The following is a 22,691-nucleotide window of genomic DNA, read 5'->3' on the forward strand; positions in this document are numbered from 1 at the left end:
GTGGGTGGGTGGGTGGGTGGGTGGTTTACCTCTGATTTTCTGCATGATAAATTGAGTGCTATATGGAGTGCTCCTAGGCTGAGGCTAGTTATGCAGCAAGTGCCCTAATTGGTAGTAGGGTGCTTCAGTAGAGTGGTTCACGTTTACCCTGGCTGTCTGTCTCAGGCGCAGAGCCACATAGGATGTGTCTACACAGGCAGCCCAATTCTGATTTTTTTCCCCCCCTTGGACTATTTTGACCAATCAAAATCAAATCAGCTCTTTTGCTAATAATTGGGGCATAAGATCAGAAGACATAGGGAGGCCACTAATGCCACTTTAAATGCCCAGTCCTTGATTGACTCTTCTTCTGTCTGGTTATAGGGTTTCAGTTAAGCATAGCTTTGCGCAAGCACGCCCACACACACGTACGCACACACACACAGACAACCATTGACAACAGACACTTTTTTTCTTTCTCTGGTTTGCAGGGTTTCAGATACAGTGTAGCGTTCAACAGTACTACCGTCCACTCTTTGCCCATGACAGTCAACGTCCTCAGTAACGCCATCCTACGAGGTCTCAACGGCACACAACACATCCAAACCTGGACCAAGCCCTTCGACTATGTAAGTCAAGTCCAATAAGACTAATGATTGGAATAACACCGTGATGGTTTAGTTAGAATAGCACGTACAGCAATAGTCTAGAAAAATGAAGTTATATTCTATCTCAAACTTGTTACAGACATACACAAGCAATAAAGTGTATTTATCCATGTATCTATCGAATTAACAAAAGGTGCCTGAAAGAGTGAGCGTCATGCTACAATAATTTTACGTTCCCTATGTTCTTCTCCTTAGCAAATTCCCGACGCCACGTCATATGCTCTGGTCTACATTGAGGCTATCATACTGGGGATGCTAGCTGCAGGCATGCCTGCCTACTTCGCCATGGACCACACCCGAGACAGAGAGGTAAGCACTAAGTGGTCGATTCACCCGAGACAGAGAGGTAAGCACTAAGTGGTCGATTCACCCGAGACGGAAAGAGTAAGCACTAAGCAGTCAATTCACCCGAGACGGAGAGGGTAAGCACTAAGCAGTCGATTCACCCGAGACGGAGAGGGTAAGCACTAAGCAGTCGATTCACCCGAGACGGAGAGGGTAAGCACTAAGCAGTCGATTCACCCGAGACGGAGAGGGTAAGCACTAAGCAGTCGATTCACCCGAGACGGAGAGGGTAAGCACTAAGCAGTCGATTCACCCGAGACGGAGAGGGTAAGCACTAAGCAGTCGTTTCACCCGAGACGGAGAGGGTAAGCACTAAGCAGTCGATTCACCCGAGACGGAGAGGGTAAGCACTAAGCAGTCGATTCACCCGAGACGGAGAGGGTAAGCACTAAGCAGTCGATTCACCCGAGACGGAGAGGGTAAGCACTAAGCAGTCGATTCACCCGAGTCGGAGAGGGTAAGCACTAAACGGTCGATTCACCCGAGACGGAGAGGGTTAGCACTAAGAAGTCGATTCACAGAATAGTAGACATTCCATGAATACTGTCTGGGACTGCTCTGATGCAGGACTGTCTGGAGCTTTCAGTTTTCTCCCGAGTCAGAAATGACCCTGATGGGTGATAGCGGTATCGGTGAAACTGAAAGCCTACAATACAACAATAAGCACTCCTTTTGTGATCTACATTCAAAAGCATTAATTTAGTGTGCTTTCCATATTGACTGATAACTCTTTGCTTTCTCTTCTCAATCCTAGATAAAGTGCCGTTCAACGCTGCGTATCTCTGGCCTGGTCCCGTCTGCGTACTGGTGTGGTCAGGCTGCAGTGGACATCCCCTTCTACTACCTCATACTGACCACCATGACCAGCATCCTCTTCTCCTTCCATACTGCCAACCTGCTTACCTCTAGCAACGTCACCGCAGTGGTCAGTTAGTTAGACTCGTGTGTCTAGTACAGTACACACGCACACTTCCGTGGTCAGTCAGAAACAACACACACATACAGTGGAAAGAAAAAGTATGTGAACCTTTTGGAATTACCTGGAGTTCTGCATAAATTGGTCATAAAATTTGATCTGATCTTCATCTAAGTCACAGCAATGGACAAACATGGTGTGCTTGAACTAATAACACACAAATTGTTGTATTTTTCTTGTCTATATTGAATACAGCGTTTAAACCTTCACAGTGTAGGTTGGAAAAGTATGTGAACCCCTAGGCTAATCACTTCTCCAAAAGCTAATTGGAGTCAGGAGTCAGCTACCCTGGAGTCCAATCAATGAGACGAGATTGGAGATGTTGGTTAGAGCTGCCCTGCCCTATAAAAAACACTTACAAAATTTGAGTTTGCTACTCACAGGAAGCATTGTCTGATGTGAACCATGCATCGAACAAAAGAGATCTCAGAAAACCTAAGATTAGGAATTGTTTACTTGCATAAAGCTGGAAAGGGTTACAAAAGTATCTCTAAAAGCCTTGATGTTCATCAGTCCACGGTAAGACAAATTGTCTATAAATGGAGAAAGTTCAGCACTGTTGCTACTCTCCCTTGGAGTGGCCATCCTGCAAAGATGACTGCAAGAGCACCGTGCAGAATGGTCAATGAGGTTAAGAAGAATCCTAGAGTGTCAGCTAAAGATACAGGAATCTCTAGAACATTCTAACATCTCTGTTGACGAGTCTACGATGCGTAAAACACTAAACAAGAATGGTGTTTGTGGGAGGACACCACGGAAGAAGCCACTGCTGTCCAAAAAAAACATTGCTGCTCGTCTAAAGTTCGCAAAAGAGCACCTGGATGTTCCACAGCGCTACTGGCAAAATATTCTGTGGACAGATGAAACTAAAGTTGAGTTGTTTGGAAGGAACACACAACACTATGTGTAGAGAAAAAAAGGTACACCAACAAAAACCTCATCCCAACCCTAAAGTATGGTGCAGGGAGCATCATGGTTTTGGCTGTTTTGCTGCCTCAAGGCCTGGACAGCTTGCTATCATCAACAGGAAAAATGAATTCCCAAGTTTATCAAGACATTTTGCAGGAGAATGTTAGGCTATCTGTCCGCCAATTGATGCTCAACAGAAGTTGGGTGATGCAACAGGACAACGACCCAAAACACAGAAGTAAATCAACAACAGAAAAATACGCCTTCTGGAGTGGCCCAAGTCAGAGTCCTGACCTCAACCCGATTGAGATGCTGTGGCATGACCTCAAGAGCAGTTCACACCAGACATCCCAAGAAAATTGCTGAACTGAAACGGTTTTGTAAAGAGGAATGGTCCAAAATTCCTCCTGACTGTTGTGCAGGTCTGATCTGCAACAACAGAAAACTTTTGTTTGAGATTATTGCTGCTTTAAGAATATTTTGAAGATAAATACACAACGCAGAGGACGAGAGTACTGGAATACTAATGGTCAATAGCAAATTGTAAATAGGAGTTGGGTTTCAGTTCAACATCTGTTTAGAATCTGTGGAATGTCACTCCTGAACTCAGAGCGACGTGTGCCACATTTTCATTAGTCTGTACATTGAGTCGGGTGCAGGATACTTGTTACTTGGCCATTGGCCAAGTTGTACTGCAATGACTTCTGATTAGTCAACCCCAGGTTAGGATGGGGGGGGGTTATTAATGGCATCCTGTTCCTTTGTTCAGTGGAGAAAAGCTGAGGAGAGGGGACTTCTGATTAGTCAACCCCAGGTTAGGATGGGGGGGGGGGTTATAAATGGCATCCTGTTCCTTTGTTCAGTGGAGAAAAGCTGAGGACAGGGGACTTCTGATTAGTCACCCCCAGGTTAGGATGGGGGGTTATAAATGGCATCCTGTTCCTTTGTTCGGTGGAGAAAAGCTGAGGACAGGGGAGACTGAACATCTACCTCTCAGCATAACATCCCGATTTGTCCTTCTTAAATAAACCTATTTTTCTCCCCCTGATTTGCTTTGGAGTTTGTGTTATTGAAGAATAACATAAATTGCTAACACTGCCAAAGGAGGGTCAACCAGTTATTGAATCAAAGGGCTCACATACTTTTTCCACCATGCACTGTGAATGTTTACACGGTGTGTTCAATAAAGACATGAAAACGTATAACTGTGTGTTATTAGTTTAAGCAGACTGTGTTTGTCTATTGTTGTGACTTAGATGAAGATCAGATCAAATTTTATGACCAATTTATGCAGAAATCCAGGCAATTCCAAAGGGTTCACATACTTTTTCATGCCACTGTACACTCCCTCAGACTGACTCTCTCTCCATCTTATTTTCTATAGATCCTGTGTCTGATAGGTTTTGGTCCAGCTATGATCCTGTTCACCTACGTGGTGTCTTTCATGTTCACACGCGTCCAGAGTAACAGAGACTTCTTCTCTGTGGTCTCCATGATGGTGAGAACAACAACCGTCCCTCCCTCCCTGTCACACAACATTTATATAATGTTCACACAACATTACAATGTTCACACAACATTCTTACAATATTAATAAAACTGTGATTTGTTTTTATTATCAAGTTTCCTCTATAGTGAAAAATATATATAAGTAGATTAATGATTTGTGTCAATGTGGGAGCAGCTATATTATTTTGTCTTTGTTTATTTTGTGTGTGTGTGTGTCGTTCTGTTGCATACTAGGTGTGTGTGGTGTCTGCCTCCATCGTCCAGCTGTCATTTGTGAACGACAACCCGGGGCTGACGAGGATCCTCCACAATACACTATGTTTCTTAAACCCTCTCTACCCTTTAATGGGCTGCCTTAACTCTATCACCAAGGCCACCTTCCTGCCCTCCCTCTATGAAGAGGACTTCCTCTGGAAGAACCTGCTCATTGCTGTCCTATCTGTAAGTAGCAGGAAATGCCCTGGACATTATAATAGGAGTCAGAGTACGGAGATGTTGATGTGTAACATGGATTGGGTTTGTTGTTGTTGGTTACTTTGTGTCTGGTAGGAAATTATTTCTGTTTCATACAGCATGCTAGCATATCAATATTTTTGTAGACAGACATACAGCACATCACACACATTGTTTCTCCCCAGCCCTATCTGCAGTGCATCCTGCTGCTGTTCATGCTGCGCTGGTTGGAGATCCGCTACGGAGGGAGGACCATGAAGAATGACCAGTTCTGCAGGTAAGGGATGAGAGAAGAAGAAGAGGGGCAGGGCTACTCAGAGGGTAGAGGTGGTGGTCAATGGATAGGGGGAGTATGTTGATAAAAATATCACACAACTAAAGTCATTGTTAAAGTCCCAGTGCAGTCGAAAAGGACTCGCATACAGTAGAATAGAGAACCATTTGTACAAACTAGCGGAAATGATTAACACAACCGGTCACAAAGGTTTACTTGGAAGGGATATAAATACAGCGCTAATTTTGCTTTTATTTAAAAAAAAAAAAAAAGTACACCACCCAGTGCTCTCACTATCACCCCCTATCTTTGATAAAAACAGATATTAAACATTTTTTTTAAATCCTGTCGTCCCGTCTCGAAACCTACTTACCCAAATTGGTACATCCTCAGATAGCCGCCATCATCTATTACTTACAGTATCTTACATGCTTCATCAGAAACCAAAGCTCATTGGGCAGTTATATCTCTCGACGCAGAAAAAAGCTTTTGATAGACTAAATTGTCATATCTTTGGTCGGTTTTGGAAAATATTATTAAAATACTATATGCCAATACCTGCTCTGTTCTGGTCAGAATAACTAGAAGTAGCAGGCTAGTGGATCCCATCTCACCTCAGCTATTTTTATTGTCTATGGAGGCCCTGGCCCAGGGACTTCAACAATCAAAAGAAATTACAATAATATCTCTCAATTCTACGGGTCATGCCATCTCATTATACTCAGATAATATCAAACTTTATCTAGACAATGTACACTACCGGTTAAAAGTTTGGACACACCTACTCATTCAAGGGTTGTTCTTTATTATTACTATTTTCTACATTGTTGAATAATAATGAAGACATCAAAACTATGAAATAATACATATGGAATCATGTAGAAACCAAAGTGTGTTATGTTAAACAAATCAACATATATTTTATATTTGAGATTCTTCAAATAGCCACCCTTTGGCTTGATGAGTTCTGGAGCATGGATCTGGATATTCCCCGTACCAAGAGACAACACTAGCACAGCAGCTAGGAAGACCAGGAACAATGCCAGACAGAGAGGGAGGGAGTGAGACACAAATACATTGAGTAACTGTCTCCTCTGCCACCACAAGTATCAAATGGACCTTTGACCCACACTGACACTGTGTTGGAGTTCACACCCAGACTAGGGGGAAGGGAGAGAAAGAGAGAGGGAGAGATCATTTGAATTACAGCAAGAGAGACAAATGCATAGAGTAATTGTCTCTGACACAATGTCGAAAGCTCCTCTGCCACTACGAGTATCAAATGGACCTTTGACCCAAACAGTTCTTTAGAACACCCACAGGCCTCACAAGACTCATCTGAAGGTCCCCTGGTACCAGTTGAAAAAAATGAATGGAAGTATATATGGAGATTGTTTAATGACAAAAATAAGGTTTTAAATACATGTAAAAAAAAAAAATAATAATAATAAATAAATAAATAAAACATAATAATAATAAATAAATAAAATATGATAATAAATGTTTCCTGATCTTTCTTATATCTCTAGATATAAGTGTCTCTCTAGAGATACTTCAGAACAAACGTCCTTTTTATATTTTTGGGGGGATTGTCCATGTAGATAATCTGTTATTCAATGCATTAGTATTGGCTAATAGCAGTAAGGCCCTATATATTTTTTTATACTTCAAGGTGTCTTAAAATTCAAAATCAAATAACTAAATAATCCTTGGTGTGACCTTCTTAAAACAATTCCATATACAGTACCAGTCCAAAGTTTAGACACACCTACTCATTCCATGGTTTTTCTTTATTTGTACTATTTTCTACATTGTAGAATAATAGTGAAGACATCAAAACGATGACATAACACATATGGAATCATGTAGTAACCAAAGAAGTGTTAAACAAATCTAAATATATTTGGTGTCAGGTTTCCTCCAGACATGAGACTTGGCATTCAGGCCAGAAAGTTCAGTCTTAGTTTCATCAGACCAGAGAATCATTTTTTTCATGCTCTGAGGGTGCCTTTTACTGAGGAGTGGCTTCCATCTGTCCACTCCATCATAAAGGCCTGATTGGTGGAGTGCTGCAGAGATGGTTGTCCTTCTGGAAGGTTCTCCCATCTCCACAGAGGAACTCTGTCAGAGTGACCATCGAGTTCCTGGTCACCTCCCTGACCAAGGCGCTTCTATTTAAGAATGATGGAGGCCACTTTGTTCTTGGGGACCTTCAATGCTGCAGAAATGTTTTGGTACACTTCCCCAGATCTGTGCCTCGACACAATCCTGTCTCGGAGCTCTACGGACAATTCCTTCAACCTCATGGCTTTGTTTTTGCTCTGACATGCACTGTCAACTGTGGGACCTTATATAGACAGGTGTGTGCCTTTCCAAATCATGTCCAATCAATTGAATTTACCACAGGTGGACTCAAATCAAGTTGTAGTAACATCAAGGATGATCAACGGAAACAGGATGCACCTGAGCTCAATTTCGAGTCTCATAGCAAAGGGTCTGAATACTTATGTAAAGGTTTCTAAAAACAAATTCTTAAAACCTGTTTTCGCTTTGTCATTATTGAGTATTGTGTGTAGATTACTGAGGAATTGTTTTTATTTAATCCGTTTTAGAATAGGGCTGTAACGTAACAAAGTGGAAAAAGTCAAGGGGTCTGAATACTTTCTGAGGGCACTGTATTTAGCGAACTCCATGACAGTAGCTCACGCAAGGGCATAAGTAGACTACAAATGCATACTGGGGCGGGCATGCCCTGAGCTCGTGAAGTGAGCGCTATTGAAGCGAAGTTTGGAGCGGGCGAGAAAGCCGGCGCTCTAGCCTTTAGGAATATTTCTCCACGCTCAACTCCAGCTCTGCTCCGCTAACATACTCTTGACGCAAATGAGCTTCCCGACAGGTTGTGCAGAAATGATTTGGTTGTGCAAACCCACAGTTTCATCAGCTGTCCGGGTGGCTGGTCTCAGACGATCCCGCAATTGAAGAAGCCGGATGTGGAGGTCTTGGGCTGGCGTGCTTACACGTGGTCTGCAGTGTTGGACGTACTGCCAAATTCTCTAAAATGATGTTGGAGGTGGCTTATGCTCAAGAAATTAAAACTAAATTCTCTGCCAACAGCTCTGGTGGACATTCCTGCAGTCAGCATGCCAATTGCACGCTCCCTAAAATCTTGACTTCTGTAGGCCCACCACTTTTTTGTTTCTTTTCTTTACCTACCAATGTTATTACAAAATGCTGTGTGGTTAATATGATAATTACATGTTTCTGTAGAGGGGCAGCTTACGGTACGTGTAGTATAAACTAAAAGTGTGTAAATGTACATGAATATTGTACCTGTAACCCCCCCCCCAACCAAAAAATGACAAATAAAAACGTAGTCAAAAATGTCAAAAACTATATGAAAAAAAAGTTTACAAATTTTTTTTTTTTTTTTTTTTCTGACCTTTTCAATTTAAAACAATCCCAGTATGGTGCTTGATTATTTGATATTGAGATAACAATGGCTGCATTGGATCTTTAAGTCATCATAATACTCCACCTAGCTTCGATTCCAAGGTTCCTTGATTTGAATGAGACTTGAAAGTATGGCAACGTGAGACTATGAAACTGAATATTACCATTGTCTTTCTCCTGAAGGATCTCTTCCAAGACTAAGGCTAAAGTGGAGCGTAACCCAGAGGAGGGGATCAATGAGGATGAAGATGTTCAGATGGAAAAGGCTCGGGTGAAGGAGGCCCTCACCTGCCAGTGCTGTGAGGAGGTGTGTGTGTGTGGCCATTACGAGGTGTGTGTGTTAAGTGCTTTTTTATTCACACCTTGATCTCTGTGGAAGACTAGTCCCATCTTTGAAAGGGGATTTGCCATGTTTTGACGGTTTCCTCAGATAATCTATTAACTGTCATCTAATAATCTTTCTTGTGTGCTCCCCCTCTCCCCTTCAGAAACCAGTAGTGGTGGTGAGTAACTTGAGGAAGCAGTATAAATGTCCAAGGGAAGGAATCTCTCTCAAGAAGAGGAGGACGGTAGCCACCAAGAACATCTCTTTCTGTGTACGCAAAGGTCAGCTGAGCTTACTACTCTCCAACTGTAAACTGTACATTTGATCAGTCAAACACTAAACAATTCCATTGCTTAACATTTATCACATGAAGTTATGAATGCAATGATTTTGAGTGTATGACTTATGTCCAGAGCAATGGAGGCTGCTGAAGGGAGGACGGCTCGTAGTAATGGATGGACTGGAATAAATAGAATGGTATCGAACATATGGTTTCCATGTACTTCATTCCAGCCATTATTATATGCCGTCCTCCCCTCAGCAGCCTCAACTGGATTTAAATTAGGCTTAGGTGGTGGGCGTGGTAAGGGATGTGGCAGGGTTGTTCTGCCTGCGCAGTAAAAAAAATAATTAGTGGCCCCAATCTTGGCGGTGTCAAGAAATTATAGACAAGCCAATTTCCCCCAATTCTACACTTTCCATGCAGCTGCTATTATTATTTTTGTTTTAAAGCAGATTTCCTGCAATTCTATGCATTTTGCCATGGCTAATGCTGTGTTCTTTTGCCCAAACATAACAAAATATATACTGCTAAATGAATTGTTTTGGGATTTTTCTATTCTCCCTGACTGTCTATATTTTATTTTGGTGGTTAGTTCAAAGATTATATTATAAAAAAATATTTAGGTCCATTATCTTTTCTACATACTATCTGTTTTTAGTCGTTTAAGTTTACACTGAAAACATTTTTCCATCGCAAAATGTATAAAAAAATTCTATATATATTTTACACTGTTTGTACTTAAGCGGCCCGTCCAAGGATATTAATGACAGAGAAATCTCTGAGGTCTGCACTGTGAAGCTTGGGTTTTTGAACAATGTCAATGGTCTCATAACAGAACCAGTATATCAACTGTATGTGTGTTCAGGTGAGGTGCTTGGACTGCTGGGGCCCAACGGAGCAGGGAAAAGCACCATCATGCATATGTTGTCTGGAGACACAGTCCCAACCGCTGGACAGGTACATACCATTCACCCTCTGTCTTTTGGCTGGACCCAATATGGAATTTTTAGGGCCAGTTTCCTGGACTTATAAGTCATATACATTTAAAATGGCTTTTAAGCTGGGTGTACGTTACACGATTTTGGTCCCGATTTAGCTGTCCCAGACAAGTTTGAGATCAGAGACAAAATCCCCATGTTGTTGCCTACTTGGGGTGCGTGGCAGTAACCGACGCTTGTTTACTGGGAGTGGGTCAGAGACTCAATCTTTGAGCAGTCCCAGACATCACGATATTTTGAAACAATTCTCGTTGTGTGAAATATGCAACGACAAGTTTTGAGATCGGTGATGAGCAATCGCCAATGAGAGCACGTTGTTTCGCGTCACCCATAATGTGTAGACTCGAGAAGGATCGATGACTACTGCTAGTATGCATTTGTACTTGCCTTTAAATCAAAGCCAAAGTGTCAAATTGTTACAGCTCTGAAGTTCACAATCAATCTTATTCATTTCAAATTGTTGGCTAGATATAGCAACTCTGAATGGTAAGCGTGAATGTCTGACTGAAAACATTTAGGGCTGCTTTGAGCCACAGCTTGTTGTAGCTACGTTAAATCTAAGCCCATCATTGTTTTCGTGCGACACCGTGGTATTGGCAATCCTCAAGACCAAGTGAAGAATCTTGTAGTGTGACCCCATCATTTAGTGTGCGCACAACTACAGGAAAGATGGTTGTTTAATGTGAGGTTTAGCCTTAAAGGCCCAATGCAGTGAAAAACTTGATTTTCCTTAAGACCATTGACTTTTTCCACATTTTGTTACGTTAGCCTTATTCTAAAATGTATTAAATCGTTTTTTCCTCAATCTACAACCAATACCCCATGACAAAGAAAATAAAAAAAAATTGCGAATGTATTACAAATAAAACGATTACATTTGCATAAGTAAATCAGACCCTTTACTCAGTTTCTCCCATTCTTCTCTGTAGATCCTCTCAGGTTCTGTCAGGTTGGATGGGGAGGGTCGCTGCACAGCTATTTTCAGGTCTCTCCAAAGATGTTCGATCAGGTTCAAGTCCGGGCTCTGGCTTGACCACTCAAGGACATTCAGAGACTTGTCCCGAAGCCACACTTGCGTTGTCTTGGCTGTGTGCTTAGAGTCTTGATGCTGCCACCACCATGTAGGGCTGGGCAATATGGTCAAAATCTCATATACCGATATAGCACATTTTCTGTAAATTCAATGAATAAATAGTTTATATAAAATGACCACATGTAAAGGCCTATTTCTTATTACATTTTGAATTATACTCAACAAATTAAAGGTACTTACACATATTGGATTTCTCCTTTTATTTAGAACTTGTGCACATTTTCAATTAAGCATGTAACAAAAGGTAAATGGAAAACTATAGTTGCAAACAAAATAAATATAGGCCGAAATAATATTTGTGGGCTTGCCTGTTTTGCATTAATACGTGTCACATCAATTTGTATTTGGTACCTTGGGTCGAGTGTTAGCACCAACTCACGAAACCCCCGTTTCTCGACCGTGTAAATTGGGGCCATGTCTTTGCAGATGTAAGTTGTAACGGCAGCTGTTAACTCCCATCTTCGTGGGCAAAAGCCTCTTGCAACGTCTGAGTCAGGGGTTTGTTTTGAGCACTCGACTGTACTTTTGGGTCTCATCCGTAGACTCTCTCCGTACTGTTTCACATTATTCTTGCGTTGGTGGTAAGTGGTTAACTTCTTATGGCTGCAATCCCATTAACGGGATAATATGACAACAGCCAGTGAAAGTGCAACATATCTTATACCATACATGTATCTTATACCATTTTAAAGGTAATCTTGTTGTTAATTCCACCAAAGTGCCTGATTTCAAATAGGCTTTACAGCGAAAGCACCACAAACGATTGTTAGGTCACCGCAAAATCACAGAAAAACACAGCTATTTTTCCAGCCAAAGACAGGAGTCACAAAAAGCAGATAGAGAAAATGAATCACTAACCTTTGATGATCTTCATCAGATGACACTCATAGGACTTCATGTTACACAATAAATATATGTTTTGTTCGATTAAGTTCATATTTATATCCAAAAACCTCAGTTTACATTGGCGCCACTGATTCATTCCCCTCTCATTCAGCCCCACATCACAGTAGAAGCTTCATTCAACGTTCTACAGACTGTTGACATCTAGTGGAAGCCGTAGGAAGTGCAAACAGATCCATATCCTACTGTGTTTTCAATAGGCGATGAGTTGAAAATCAACCAACCTCAGATTTCTCACTTCCTGGTTGGATTTATTTGCATGTTCAGAAATGCCTCCAAAATATCCGGAGAAATTGCAGAGAGCCACGTCAAATAACAAATACTCATCATAAACTTTGATGAAAGATACATGTTTTACATAGAATTAAAGATACACTTGTTAATGCAACCGCTGTGTCAGATTTAAAAAATCTTTACGGCAAAAGCACAATATTCAATAATCTGAGAACAGCGTTCAGCAACAAAAGTAAGCCATACAGTTATCCGCCAAATTGTGCAGTCAACAAAACTCATTAAAAGCATTATAAATCTTCACTTACCTTTGCTTATCTTCGTCGGAATGCACTCCCAGGACTCCCACAAGAAATGTTGGTTTGTTCGATTATGTCCAAGCAACTACTTTTGTTAGCGCGTTTAGTACACAAATCCAAACGCTCGTGCAGGTCCAGCCGAACGTCGGACGAAAACTTAAGTTATATTACAGGTTGAATAAACTTGTCAAACTAAGTATAGAATCAATCTTTAGGATGTTATCATAAATATTCAATAACGTTCCAACCGGAGAATTCCTTTGTGTCTATAGAAGTAATGGAACGCAAGTCGATATCATGTGGAATGCGCGTGACCAGGACCTGGCTCTCTGCCAGACCACTGATTCATTCCCCTCTCATTCAGCCCCACATCACAGTAGAAGCTTCATTCAAGGTTCTACAGACTGTTGACATCTAGTGGAAGCCGTAGGAAGTGCAAACAGATCCATATCCTACTGTGTTTTCAATAGGCGATGAGTTGAAAATCGACCAACCTCAGATTTCTCACTTCCTGGTTGGATTTTTTACCAGGTTTTTGCCTGCCATATGAGTTCTGTTATACTCACAGACATAATTCAAACCGTTTTAGAAACTTCAGAGTGTTTTCTATCCTAATAATAATGCATATATTAGCAACTATGACTGAGGAGCAGGCTGTTTACTCTGGGCACCTCTGTGCACCTTTCATCCAAGCTACTCAATACTGCCCCTGCAGCCATAAAAAATTAAACCATTTCTGGGCAATAATTGAGACCAAACAGCTGCATTTAAGGTCCAATCTGATCCTATGATTAAATATGACAGTCTGTTTTTCTTGCCTCAGGTCCTGATGGGGGATTACAGTACAGAGTTCCGTCCAGTAGACAACCCCCTGGAGCATATAGGCTACTGTCCCCAGGTCAGCCCTTTGTGGCCCCGCATCACCCTGGAGGAACACCTGGAGATCTACGCTGCCATCAAGGGCCTCCAGGGTCAGGATGTCCCTGGCATCATCACACGGTAACTATCCACTATCATAATACAGTTAATAGTTGTCATTTAGCAGATGCTCTTTTCCAGTGTGACTGCATTCATGTTAACTAGGAAGGACAACCACATATCACAGGCAACGAAAGTGTGGTGGGTGGGGGCAGTTGCTGTTCCGTAGGTAAGCACCATGGTCTTGTAGTGGATGGGAGCTTCAACTGGAAGCCAGTGGAGCATAAGGAGGAGCGGGGTGACATGGGAGAACTTGAAAACCAGGCAGACGGCCGCGTTCTGGATAAGTTTCGGAGTTTTGATGGCACAAGAGGGGAACCCAGCCAACAGCAAGTTGCAGTAGTCCAGATGGGAGATGACAAGTGCCTGGATTATGACCTTCACCTCTTCCTGTGTATTATAGGGTCATACTCTACGGATGTTGTAGAGCATGAACCTGCAAGAGCGGGTCACTGCTTTGATGTTTACAGAGAACAACAGTGTTGTCCAGTGTCACGCCAAGGTTCTTTGCACTCTGGGAGGGCGACACTGGAGTTGTCAACCATGATGGAGAGGTCTTTGAGCCGGCTCCCCCAGGGGAAGAGCAGTTATGTCTTATTGAGCTTGAGGTGGTGGGCCGGGCACCTGGGTGTCAGAAGGGAAGGAGAAAGGTAGTTGCGTGTCATCTGCAGAGCAATGATAGGAGATACCATGTGAGGATATGACGGAGTCGAGTGACTTGGTGTATAGAGGCCCTAGAACCGAGCGCTGGGGGACACCAGTAAATCTGTGTCCGACGCAGATCCTCTCCATGTCATCTGGTAGGAGCGGCCTGCCAGGTAGGATTCAATCCAAAAGTGTGCAGAGCCCGAGATGCCCAGCCCTGAGAGGGTGGAGAGAAGGATCTGATGGTTCATGGTGTCAAAGGCAGTGGATAGATCTAGCAGGATGAGAACAGAGGAGAGAGTCAGCTTTGGCAGTGCAGAGAGCCTCTGACACAGAAGGGCAGTCTCGGTTGGGTGACCCATCTTGAAGCCTGACTATTTAGGGTCAAGATCGTTGAGAGCCATAGCGATAAAGTTGATCATAGACAGCACACTCAAGTGTTTTGGAAAGGAAAGGCTACAGGTCTATAGTTCGACGTCAGATGAGTCGAGTGTTGGTTTCTTGAGGGGAGCAACTCTGGCCATTTTGAATTTAGAGGGGACGCAGCCAGTGGTCAGGGATGAGTTAATGAGTGAAGGTCTCCGAGATGGTCTGGGGTCGAGCGGGCAGGTTGTCCAGTGGCCAGACGTCATCTGGAAAAGGGGAGAAAGAGGTCAAGGCGTAGGGTAGTTGAGTGAGACCAGTGGACTCAATAGGCTGAGTGAAGGAGTAGCGGATGTCGTCAACCTATTTTTCCCCAAAGTTGTTGACAAACTCGTCCACAGAGAGGGAGGAGGGAGAAGGTGGAAGAACTTCCTAGGGTTAGAGGCAGAAGCATGAAATGTAGTGGTTGAAAGTGGCTTTAGCAGTAGATACAGAGGAAGAGAAGGTAGAGAGGAGGGAGTGAAAGGATGATAGGTTCTCCGGAAGTTTAGTGTTCCTCTATTTTTCACTCAGCTGCTCGCAGCCCTGTTCTGTAAACTCACAATGAGTCACTCAGCCATGGAGCAGGAGGGGAGGGCCAAGCTGGCCGGGAGGAAAGGGGACTGTGCAGGTCATAGGATGCGGAAAGGGAGGGAAGTAGAGTCGAAGAGGCAGAGTCAAGAGAATTATTTAGCAGAAGGGAGAGGAGATGGACAGGTGAGAATAGAAAATCTCCACTTAGGAGAAATTTGTAGACCTGTGTCACCACCACCAAAGACCAGGTGCTCTTGGACTATGAGAGAAACAGTCAGATGTAGAGTAGCTGGAGTAGCAGTGTACAGTGTAGCAGGGTACACTAAATTAGGAGGGTTGCAACCAAGTTTTTGGGAACGTCTCTCAATACTACAGGGAGAGGTGCAAACAGGTATAGAAAACACACAGGGTTGACAAAGCTGCAAAATCAAAGTAAATAACTAGGTAAAATATACTCAAGTGAGAGTGTGGAGCCTTCCTCCAACAACTCCGCAGAACAGTCTTGGTTTCGGCGTTGGTCTTAGTTATGAGACCGAACTGACACGACCGCCACTACCGCTGAGAAACCAGGGGAGACTGAAGAACTAACACTAATTGCTAATTGCTTATCAGAGGTGGAGAGCACGCCTCCCTGTACTAATTGCTGATTGCCTAGGAGAAGTGAAAGCACTCCAATATAGCCACTGATTACCAAAAGAAGTCACAAATTGCCCTGTACCTTCATCCTGATTGATGTGTCATGAACTATCTGCAAATTATGAACAGTCAGCAGACACCAAGTAGGTCACTGTGAAGACAGGGAGCACTTAAAGTAGATGGCCCTAGCTAGCAAACAGACAGTACTAGACATCAATAGATAAAGACAAAAAAATTATACTATCAGCAGTCCTCTAGCTATAGAATAAAGCACACTGAGATGGCACCTGAGAAGCTGGTTATATGCAGTACACTCAGAAAAGAGATGTTAACCATTGTGCCACAAAGAGGGACTTAGGGTAATTACAATTGGCTCAGAACAGGGCAGCACGGCTGGCCCTTTAAAGTAAACAGAGAGCTAACAATGATATGCATGTAAATCTCTCATGGCTCAAAGTGGAAGAGAGATTGACTTCATCACTACTTGTTTTTGTAAGAGGTGTTGACAAGCTGAATGCACTGAGTTGTCTGTTTAAACTACTAGCACACAGCTCAGACACCCATACATACCCCACAAGACATGTCACCAGAGGTCTCTTCACAATCCCCAAGTCCAGATTTAAAAAATTAAAAAAATATATAAAAAACAGGTAAAAATACACCTTATTGAACAGCGGGGACTGTGAAGAGACACACAAAGGTGCAGACACAAGCATACGCACACAAGCTAGCACACACACAATATTGTTGTACGGTGGTTTTATACATTTTGTATTGTAGATATGTAGTGGTGTAATAATGTTATATGATGTACTGTTTTATCTTTTTATATATGTAATGTAAGTGCATTAATGTGTTTGGACCCCATAATAGATATAAATACCCTTATGTCAACTGTCTTGTGGTAGTAACAGCTGGTGCCTGATGTAGTCAGAGATGTACTGTTGACAACTAAGCATTGATTCGATTGTTCATCTGGAGTTCATTTTAATCCTAAAACATGAATAATGTGTCTAACGTTTGCCTCTTATCTAACCTGCCTTTTAGACTTGGCCCTCTTTATTTTTCTGTTATGTACCTTTTTGCTGTGGTCTCCTGTGGAATGGACTTTGTGTGAACTTTGTGTTTGTCTCTCTCTCTCTGTGTTCCTATCAGTGTGGTGAATGCTCTGGAGCTGAAGGGCCACCTCCACAAGCAGGCAAAAAACCTCTCAGCTGGGATCAAGAGGAAGGTGAGACAGAAAGAGGGAGAGCAAGAGAGAGTTCCACTTTACACTCTGTCTACTCTCCACACACCTTTACATAACACTGTGGAAAGGGAGACTTTTACTTTGAAACTGCCTGCCAGGGAGACATTTGGAAAGCTGAAATGGGGTTGCTTCAGAGATTCCGTTTGGGCCTAGCAGTACCATCCATCATTTAATGTGATGTTTGATAATAGAGAGAGGAAATTAGGTGAGTGTATCCTCCCTCTGCCAGTTCAAACAACCCTACAACCTTACTTTGCTCACTTGTTTAATTTGTATATCTGTGTCACAGTATGTTGACTGCTGTCTCAATCTCTGAATGCTCAGCTATGAGAATCCAATTGACGTTTACTCCTGGAAAGAAAAGGCTACAGGTTGTACCCCCTACAACCGCTGTGATTTATTATTTGACCCTGCTGGTCATCTATGGTACTTTGAACATCTTGAAGAACGATCTGGCCTTAATGGACAATCTTATAATCTCCACCTGGGAAAGCCAGAAGAAGACTGTCAACCCCTCAGAACCTGGTTCCTCTAGGTTTCTTCCTGACTTACTAGGGAGTTTTTCCTAGCCAACATTGCTTCTACGTCTACATTGCTTGCTGTTTAGAATTTTAGGTTTGGTTTTCTGTATAAGCACTTTGGGACATCTGCTGATGTAAAAGGTGCTTTATAAATATATTTGATTTTTATTGTTGCGTTTTCTTTGTGTGTTTTAGCCTAGCCCAAACGTTCAAATCCTTTTGCCCTCACTAATTCTCATTTGCCTGTTTCATTTGTATCTGTGCCACACGTTGTTGACTGTTTTCCTTTGTGTTTCCTGTTTATGTGTTTCAGTTGTGCTTTGCTCTCAGCATGTTGGGGAACCCTCAGATAGTTCTGCTGGACGAGCCTTCTACAGGGATGGACCCCAAGTCCAAACAACGCATGTGGTGAGACCCATGCTCCTCTCCCTGGGACAGGCACAATCAGACCAAAACAATGTTGTTGACAAGAAATAGTTGTGCGGTACAAGGCTGAGAAATTACAGCAAAATCACACTGCAATCAATAGAAACCAGAATGTATCGTGTTTCATTGTGTCATTTGTATATGTACACTATATATACAAAAGCACGTGGACACACCTTCAGTGGATTCAGCTATTTCAGCCACACCCATTGCTGACAGGTGTATAAATCGAGCACACAGCCATGCAATCTCCATAGACAAACATTGGCCATAGAATGGCCTTAATGATGAGCTCAGTCAATTTCAAAGTGGCACCGTCATAGGATGCCACCTTTCCAATAAGTCAGTTTGTCAAACTTCTACCTTGCTAGAGCTGCTCCAGTCAACTGTAAGTGATGTTACTGTGAAGTGGAAACGTCTAGGAGCAACAACGGCTCAGCTGCAAAGTGGTAGGCCACACAAGCTCACAGAATGGGACCACAGAGTGCTGAAGCGTGTATCGCATAAAAATCGTCTGTCCTCGGTTGCAACACTCACTAACAAGTTCCAAACTGCCTCTGGAAGCAACGTCAGCACAAGAACTGTTCGTCGGGAGCTTCATGAAATTTCATGGCCGAGCAGCCGCACACAAGCTTTAGATCACCATCCGCAATGCCAAGCGTCGGCTGGAGTGATGTAAAGCTCGCCGCCATTGGACTCTGGTGCAGTGGAAACGCTTTCTCTGGATTGATGAATCATTCTTCACTCTCTGGCAGTCCGAAGGACAAATCTGGGTTTGGCAGATGCCAGGAGAACGCTACCTGCCCGAATGCAAAGTGCCAACTGTAAAGTTTGGTGGAGGAGGAATAATGGTCTGGAGCTGTTTTCCATGGTTCGGGCTAGGCCCCTTTGTTCCAGTGAAAGGAAATCTTAACGCTACAGCATACAATTACATTCTAGATGATTCTGTGCTTCCAACTTTGTGGCAACAGTTTGAGGAAGGCCCATTCCAGTTTCAGCATGACAATGCCCCCGTGCACAAAGCGAGGTTCATATAGAAAATGTTTGTCAAGATCAGTGTGAAAGAACTTGACTGGCCTGCACAGAGCCCTGGCTTCAACCCTATCGAACACCTTTGGAATTAAATGGAATGCCGACTAGCCCAACAGGCCTAATAGCCCAACATCAGTGTCCAACCTCACTAATGCTCTTGTGTCTGAATGGAAGCAAGTCCCTGCAGCAATGTTCTAACATCTAGTGGAAAGCCTTCCCAGAAGAGTGGAGGCTGTTATAGCAGCAAAAGGGGAACCAACTCCATATTAATGCCCATGATTTTGGAATGAGATGGTTGACGAGCAGGTGTCCATACACTACATAACCAAAAGTATATGTCATCTTCAGTTTCAAAGGTTTTCAGTTTGTTTTTTAGTTTTAGATTTTCATTGTTCTACTCTGTTAAGTAGCCAGTAAAGTGCTAAGGCTGTGGTCCTTCTGTTCCTCTGGTTCGTCCGGTCTCCAGGAGGGCTATCCGGGCAGCGTTTAAGAACCGCCAGCGTGGGGCCATTCTGACCACTCACTACATGGAGGAGGCTGAGGCTGTGTGTGACCGCGTGGCCATCATGGTGTCAGGGCAGCTCAGGTGAGTGTTGGAGTATCAGAGTAGGGGTGAAGATGGGTGGAACATAGCGTTGGATAGAGAATGCACTTGCCACAATGGCTGTTTGTGGTCTGCCCTCTATCCAACTCAATGAGGGGGACAGGGGGATGTCCAGAAGCTCTGACATTGGGGAAAAGGTGTGATATGTTGCAAATACATTGCTATAGCTAATAATCTATGTCGCAGTAACTAGGTTATAAATAACTTTGTCTTTTTATCATACTGTAGGTATGTTTTTAGTGTTTAGATATTTTGTTTGGTGTTGAGATCAGGTGGTGTATTGGGGAGTTGATTTGTGGTAGTTGTGATTAGGATGATGGTGATGATGATGTGTTATATCTCAGGTGTATTGGGTCTATGTAGTTGTGATGATGATGATGAGGATGTGTCTCAGGTGTATTGGGTCTATGTAGTTGTGATGATGATGATGATGATGATGTGTCTCAGGTGTATTGGGTCTATGTAGTTGTGATGATGATGATGATGTGTCTCAGGTGTATTGGGTCTATGTAGTTGTGATGATGATGATGATGATGATGTGTCTCAGGTGTATTGGGTCTATGTAGTTGTGATGATGATGATGTGTCTCAGGTGTATTGGGTCTATGTAGTTGTGATGATGATGATGATGTGTCTCAGGTGTATTGAGTCTATGTAGTTGTGATGATGATGATGATGTGTCTCAGGTGTATTGGGTCTATGTAGTTGTGATGATGATCATGTGTCTCAGGTGTATCGGGTCTATGTAGTTGTGATGATGATGATGTGTCTCAGGTGTATTGAGTCTATGTAGTTGTGATGATGATGATGTGTCTCAGGTGTATTGAGTCTATGTAGTTGTGATGATGATGATGTGTCTCAGGTGTATTGGGTCTATGTAGTTGTGATGATGATGATGATGTGTCTCAGGTGTATTGAGTCTATGTAGTTGTGATGATGATGATGATGATGATGATGATGTGTCTCAGGTGTATTGGGTCTATGTAGTTGTGATGATGATGTGTCTCAGTTGTATTGGGTCTATGTAGTTGTGATGATGATGATGTGTCTCAGGTGTATTGAGTCTATGTAGTTGTGATGATGATGATGTGTCTCAGGTGTATTGGGTCTATGTAGTTGTGATGATGATGATGTGTCTCAGGTGTACCGGGTCTATGTAGTTGTGATGATGATGATGATGATGTGTCTCAGGTGTATTGGGTCTATGTAGTTGTGATGATGATGATGATGTGTCTCAGGTGTATTGGGTCTATGTAGTTGTGATGATGATGTGTCTCAGGTGTATTGGGTCTATGTAGTTGTGATGATGATGATGATGTGTCTCAGGTGTATTGGGTCTATGTAGTTGTGATGATGATGTGTCTCAGGTGTATTGGGTCTATGTAGTTGTGATGATGATGATGTGTCTCAGGTGTATTGGGTCTATGTAGTTGTGATGATGATGTGTCTCAGGTGTATTGGGTCTATGTAGTTGTGATGATGATGATGATGATGATGTGTCTCAGGTGTATTGAGTCTATGTAGTTGTGATGATGATGATGTGTCTCAGGTGTATTGGGTCTATGTAGTTGTGATGATGATGATGTGTCTCAGGTGTATTGAGTCTATGTAGTTGTGATGATGATGATGTGTCTCAGGTGTATTGAGTCTATGTAGTTGTGATGATGATGATGTGTCTCAGGTGTATCGGGTCTATGTAGTTGTGATGATGATGATGATGTGTCTCAGGTGTATTGGGTCTATGTAGTTGTGATGATGATGATGATGTGTCTCAGGTGTATTGGGTCTATGTAGTTGTGATGATGATGATGTGTCTCAGGTGTACCGGGTCTATGTAGTTGTGATGATGATGATGATGTGTCTCAGGTGTATTGGGTCTATGTAGTTGTGATGATGATGATGATGATGTGTCTCAGGTGTATTGGGTCTATGTAGTTGTGATGATGATGTGTCTCAGGTGTATTGAGTCTATGTAGTTGTGATGATGATGATGATGATGTGTCTCAGGTGTATTGGGTCTATGTAGTTGTGATGATGATGATGATGATGTGTCTCAGGTGTATTGAGTCTATGTAGTTGTGATGATGATGATGTGTCTCAGGTGTATTGGGTCTATGTAGTTGTGATGATGATGTGTCTCAGGTGTATTGGGTCTATGTAGTTGTGATGATGATGATGATGTGTCTCAGGTGTATTGAGTCTATGTAATTGTGATGATGATGATGTGTCTCAGGTGTATTAGGTCTATGTAGTTGTGATGATGATGATGATGATGTGTCTCAGGTGTATTGGGTCTATGTAGTTGTGATGATGATGATGATGATGTGTCTCAGGTGTATTGAGTCTATGTAGTTGTGATGATGATGTGTCTCAGGTCTATTGGGTCTATGTAGTTGTGATGATGATGATGATGTGTCTCAGGTGTATTGAGTCTATGTAGTTGTGATGATGATGATGTGTCTCAGGTGTATTGGGTCTATGTAGTTGTGATGATGATGATGATGATGTGTCTCAGGTGTATTGGGTCTATGTAGTTGTGATGATGATGATGATGTGTCTCAGGTGTACCGGGTCTATGTAGTTGTGATGATGATGATGTGTCTCAGGTGTATTGAGTCTATGTAGTTGTGATGATGATGATGATGTGTCTCAGGTGTATTGGGTCTATGTAGTTGTGATGATGATGTGTCTCAGGTGTACCGGGTCTATGTAGTTGTGATGATGATGATGATGATGTGTCTCAGGTGTATTGGGTCTATGTAGTTGTGATGGTGATGATGATGTGTCTCAGGTGTACCGGGTCTATGTAGTTGTGATGATGATGATGATGTGTCTCAGGTGTATTGAGTCTATGTAGTTGTGATGATGATGATGATGTGTCTCAGGTGTATTGGGTCTATGTAGTTGTGATGATGATGATGATGTGTCTCAGGTGTATTGGGTCTATGTAGTTGTGATGATGATGATGAT

General features: G+C 42.6%; 1 protein-coding gene across 2 annotated transcripts in view; it reads left to right on the forward strand.

Annotated features, from left to right (window-relative positions):
* Positions 1 to 22,691, forward strand: part of abca5 (ATP-binding cassette, sub-family A (ABC1), member 5) — a 134,057-nt gene that overhangs the window by 77,744 nt on the left and 33,622 nt on the right. The window contains exons 21-33 of one of the 2 annotated variants that reach the window (XM_055876307.1): positions 471 to 608; positions 843 to 956; positions 1,747 to 1,917; positions 4,262 to 4,375; positions 4,621 to 4,827; positions 5,025 to 5,116; positions 8,747 to 8,894; positions 9,052 to 9,169; positions 10,037 to 10,128; positions 13,519 to 13,694; positions 17,046 to 17,121; positions 17,974 to 18,068; positions 19,585 to 19,704. In XM_055876307.1, the coding sequence (XP_055732282.1) occupies positions 471 to 608; positions 843 to 956; positions 1,747 to 1,917; positions 4,262 to 4,375; positions 4,621 to 4,827; positions 5,025 to 5,116; positions 8,747 to 8,894; positions 9,052 to 9,169; positions 10,037 to 10,128; positions 13,519 to 13,694; positions 17,046 to 17,121; positions 17,974 to 18,068; positions 19,585 to 19,704 (1,661 nt within the window). The remainder of the gene's footprint in view (positions 1 to 470; positions 609 to 842; positions 957 to 1,746; positions 1,918 to 4,261; positions 4,376 to 4,620; positions 4,828 to 5,024; positions 5,117 to 8,746; positions 8,895 to 9,051; positions 9,170 to 10,036; positions 10,129 to 13,518; positions 13,695 to 17,045; positions 17,122 to 17,973; positions 18,069 to 19,584; positions 19,705 to 22,691) is intronic. The other variant, XM_055876386.1, reaches the window with a different exon arrangement.

This window comes from Salvelinus fontinalis, chromosome 1 (genome assembly GCF_029448725.1).
Source record: "Salvelinus fontinalis isolate EN_2023a chromosome 1, ASM2944872v1, whole genome shotgun sequence".
Lineage (NCBI taxonomy): Eukaryota > Metazoa > Chordata > Actinopteri > Salmoniformes > Salmonidae > Salvelinus > Salvelinus fontinalis.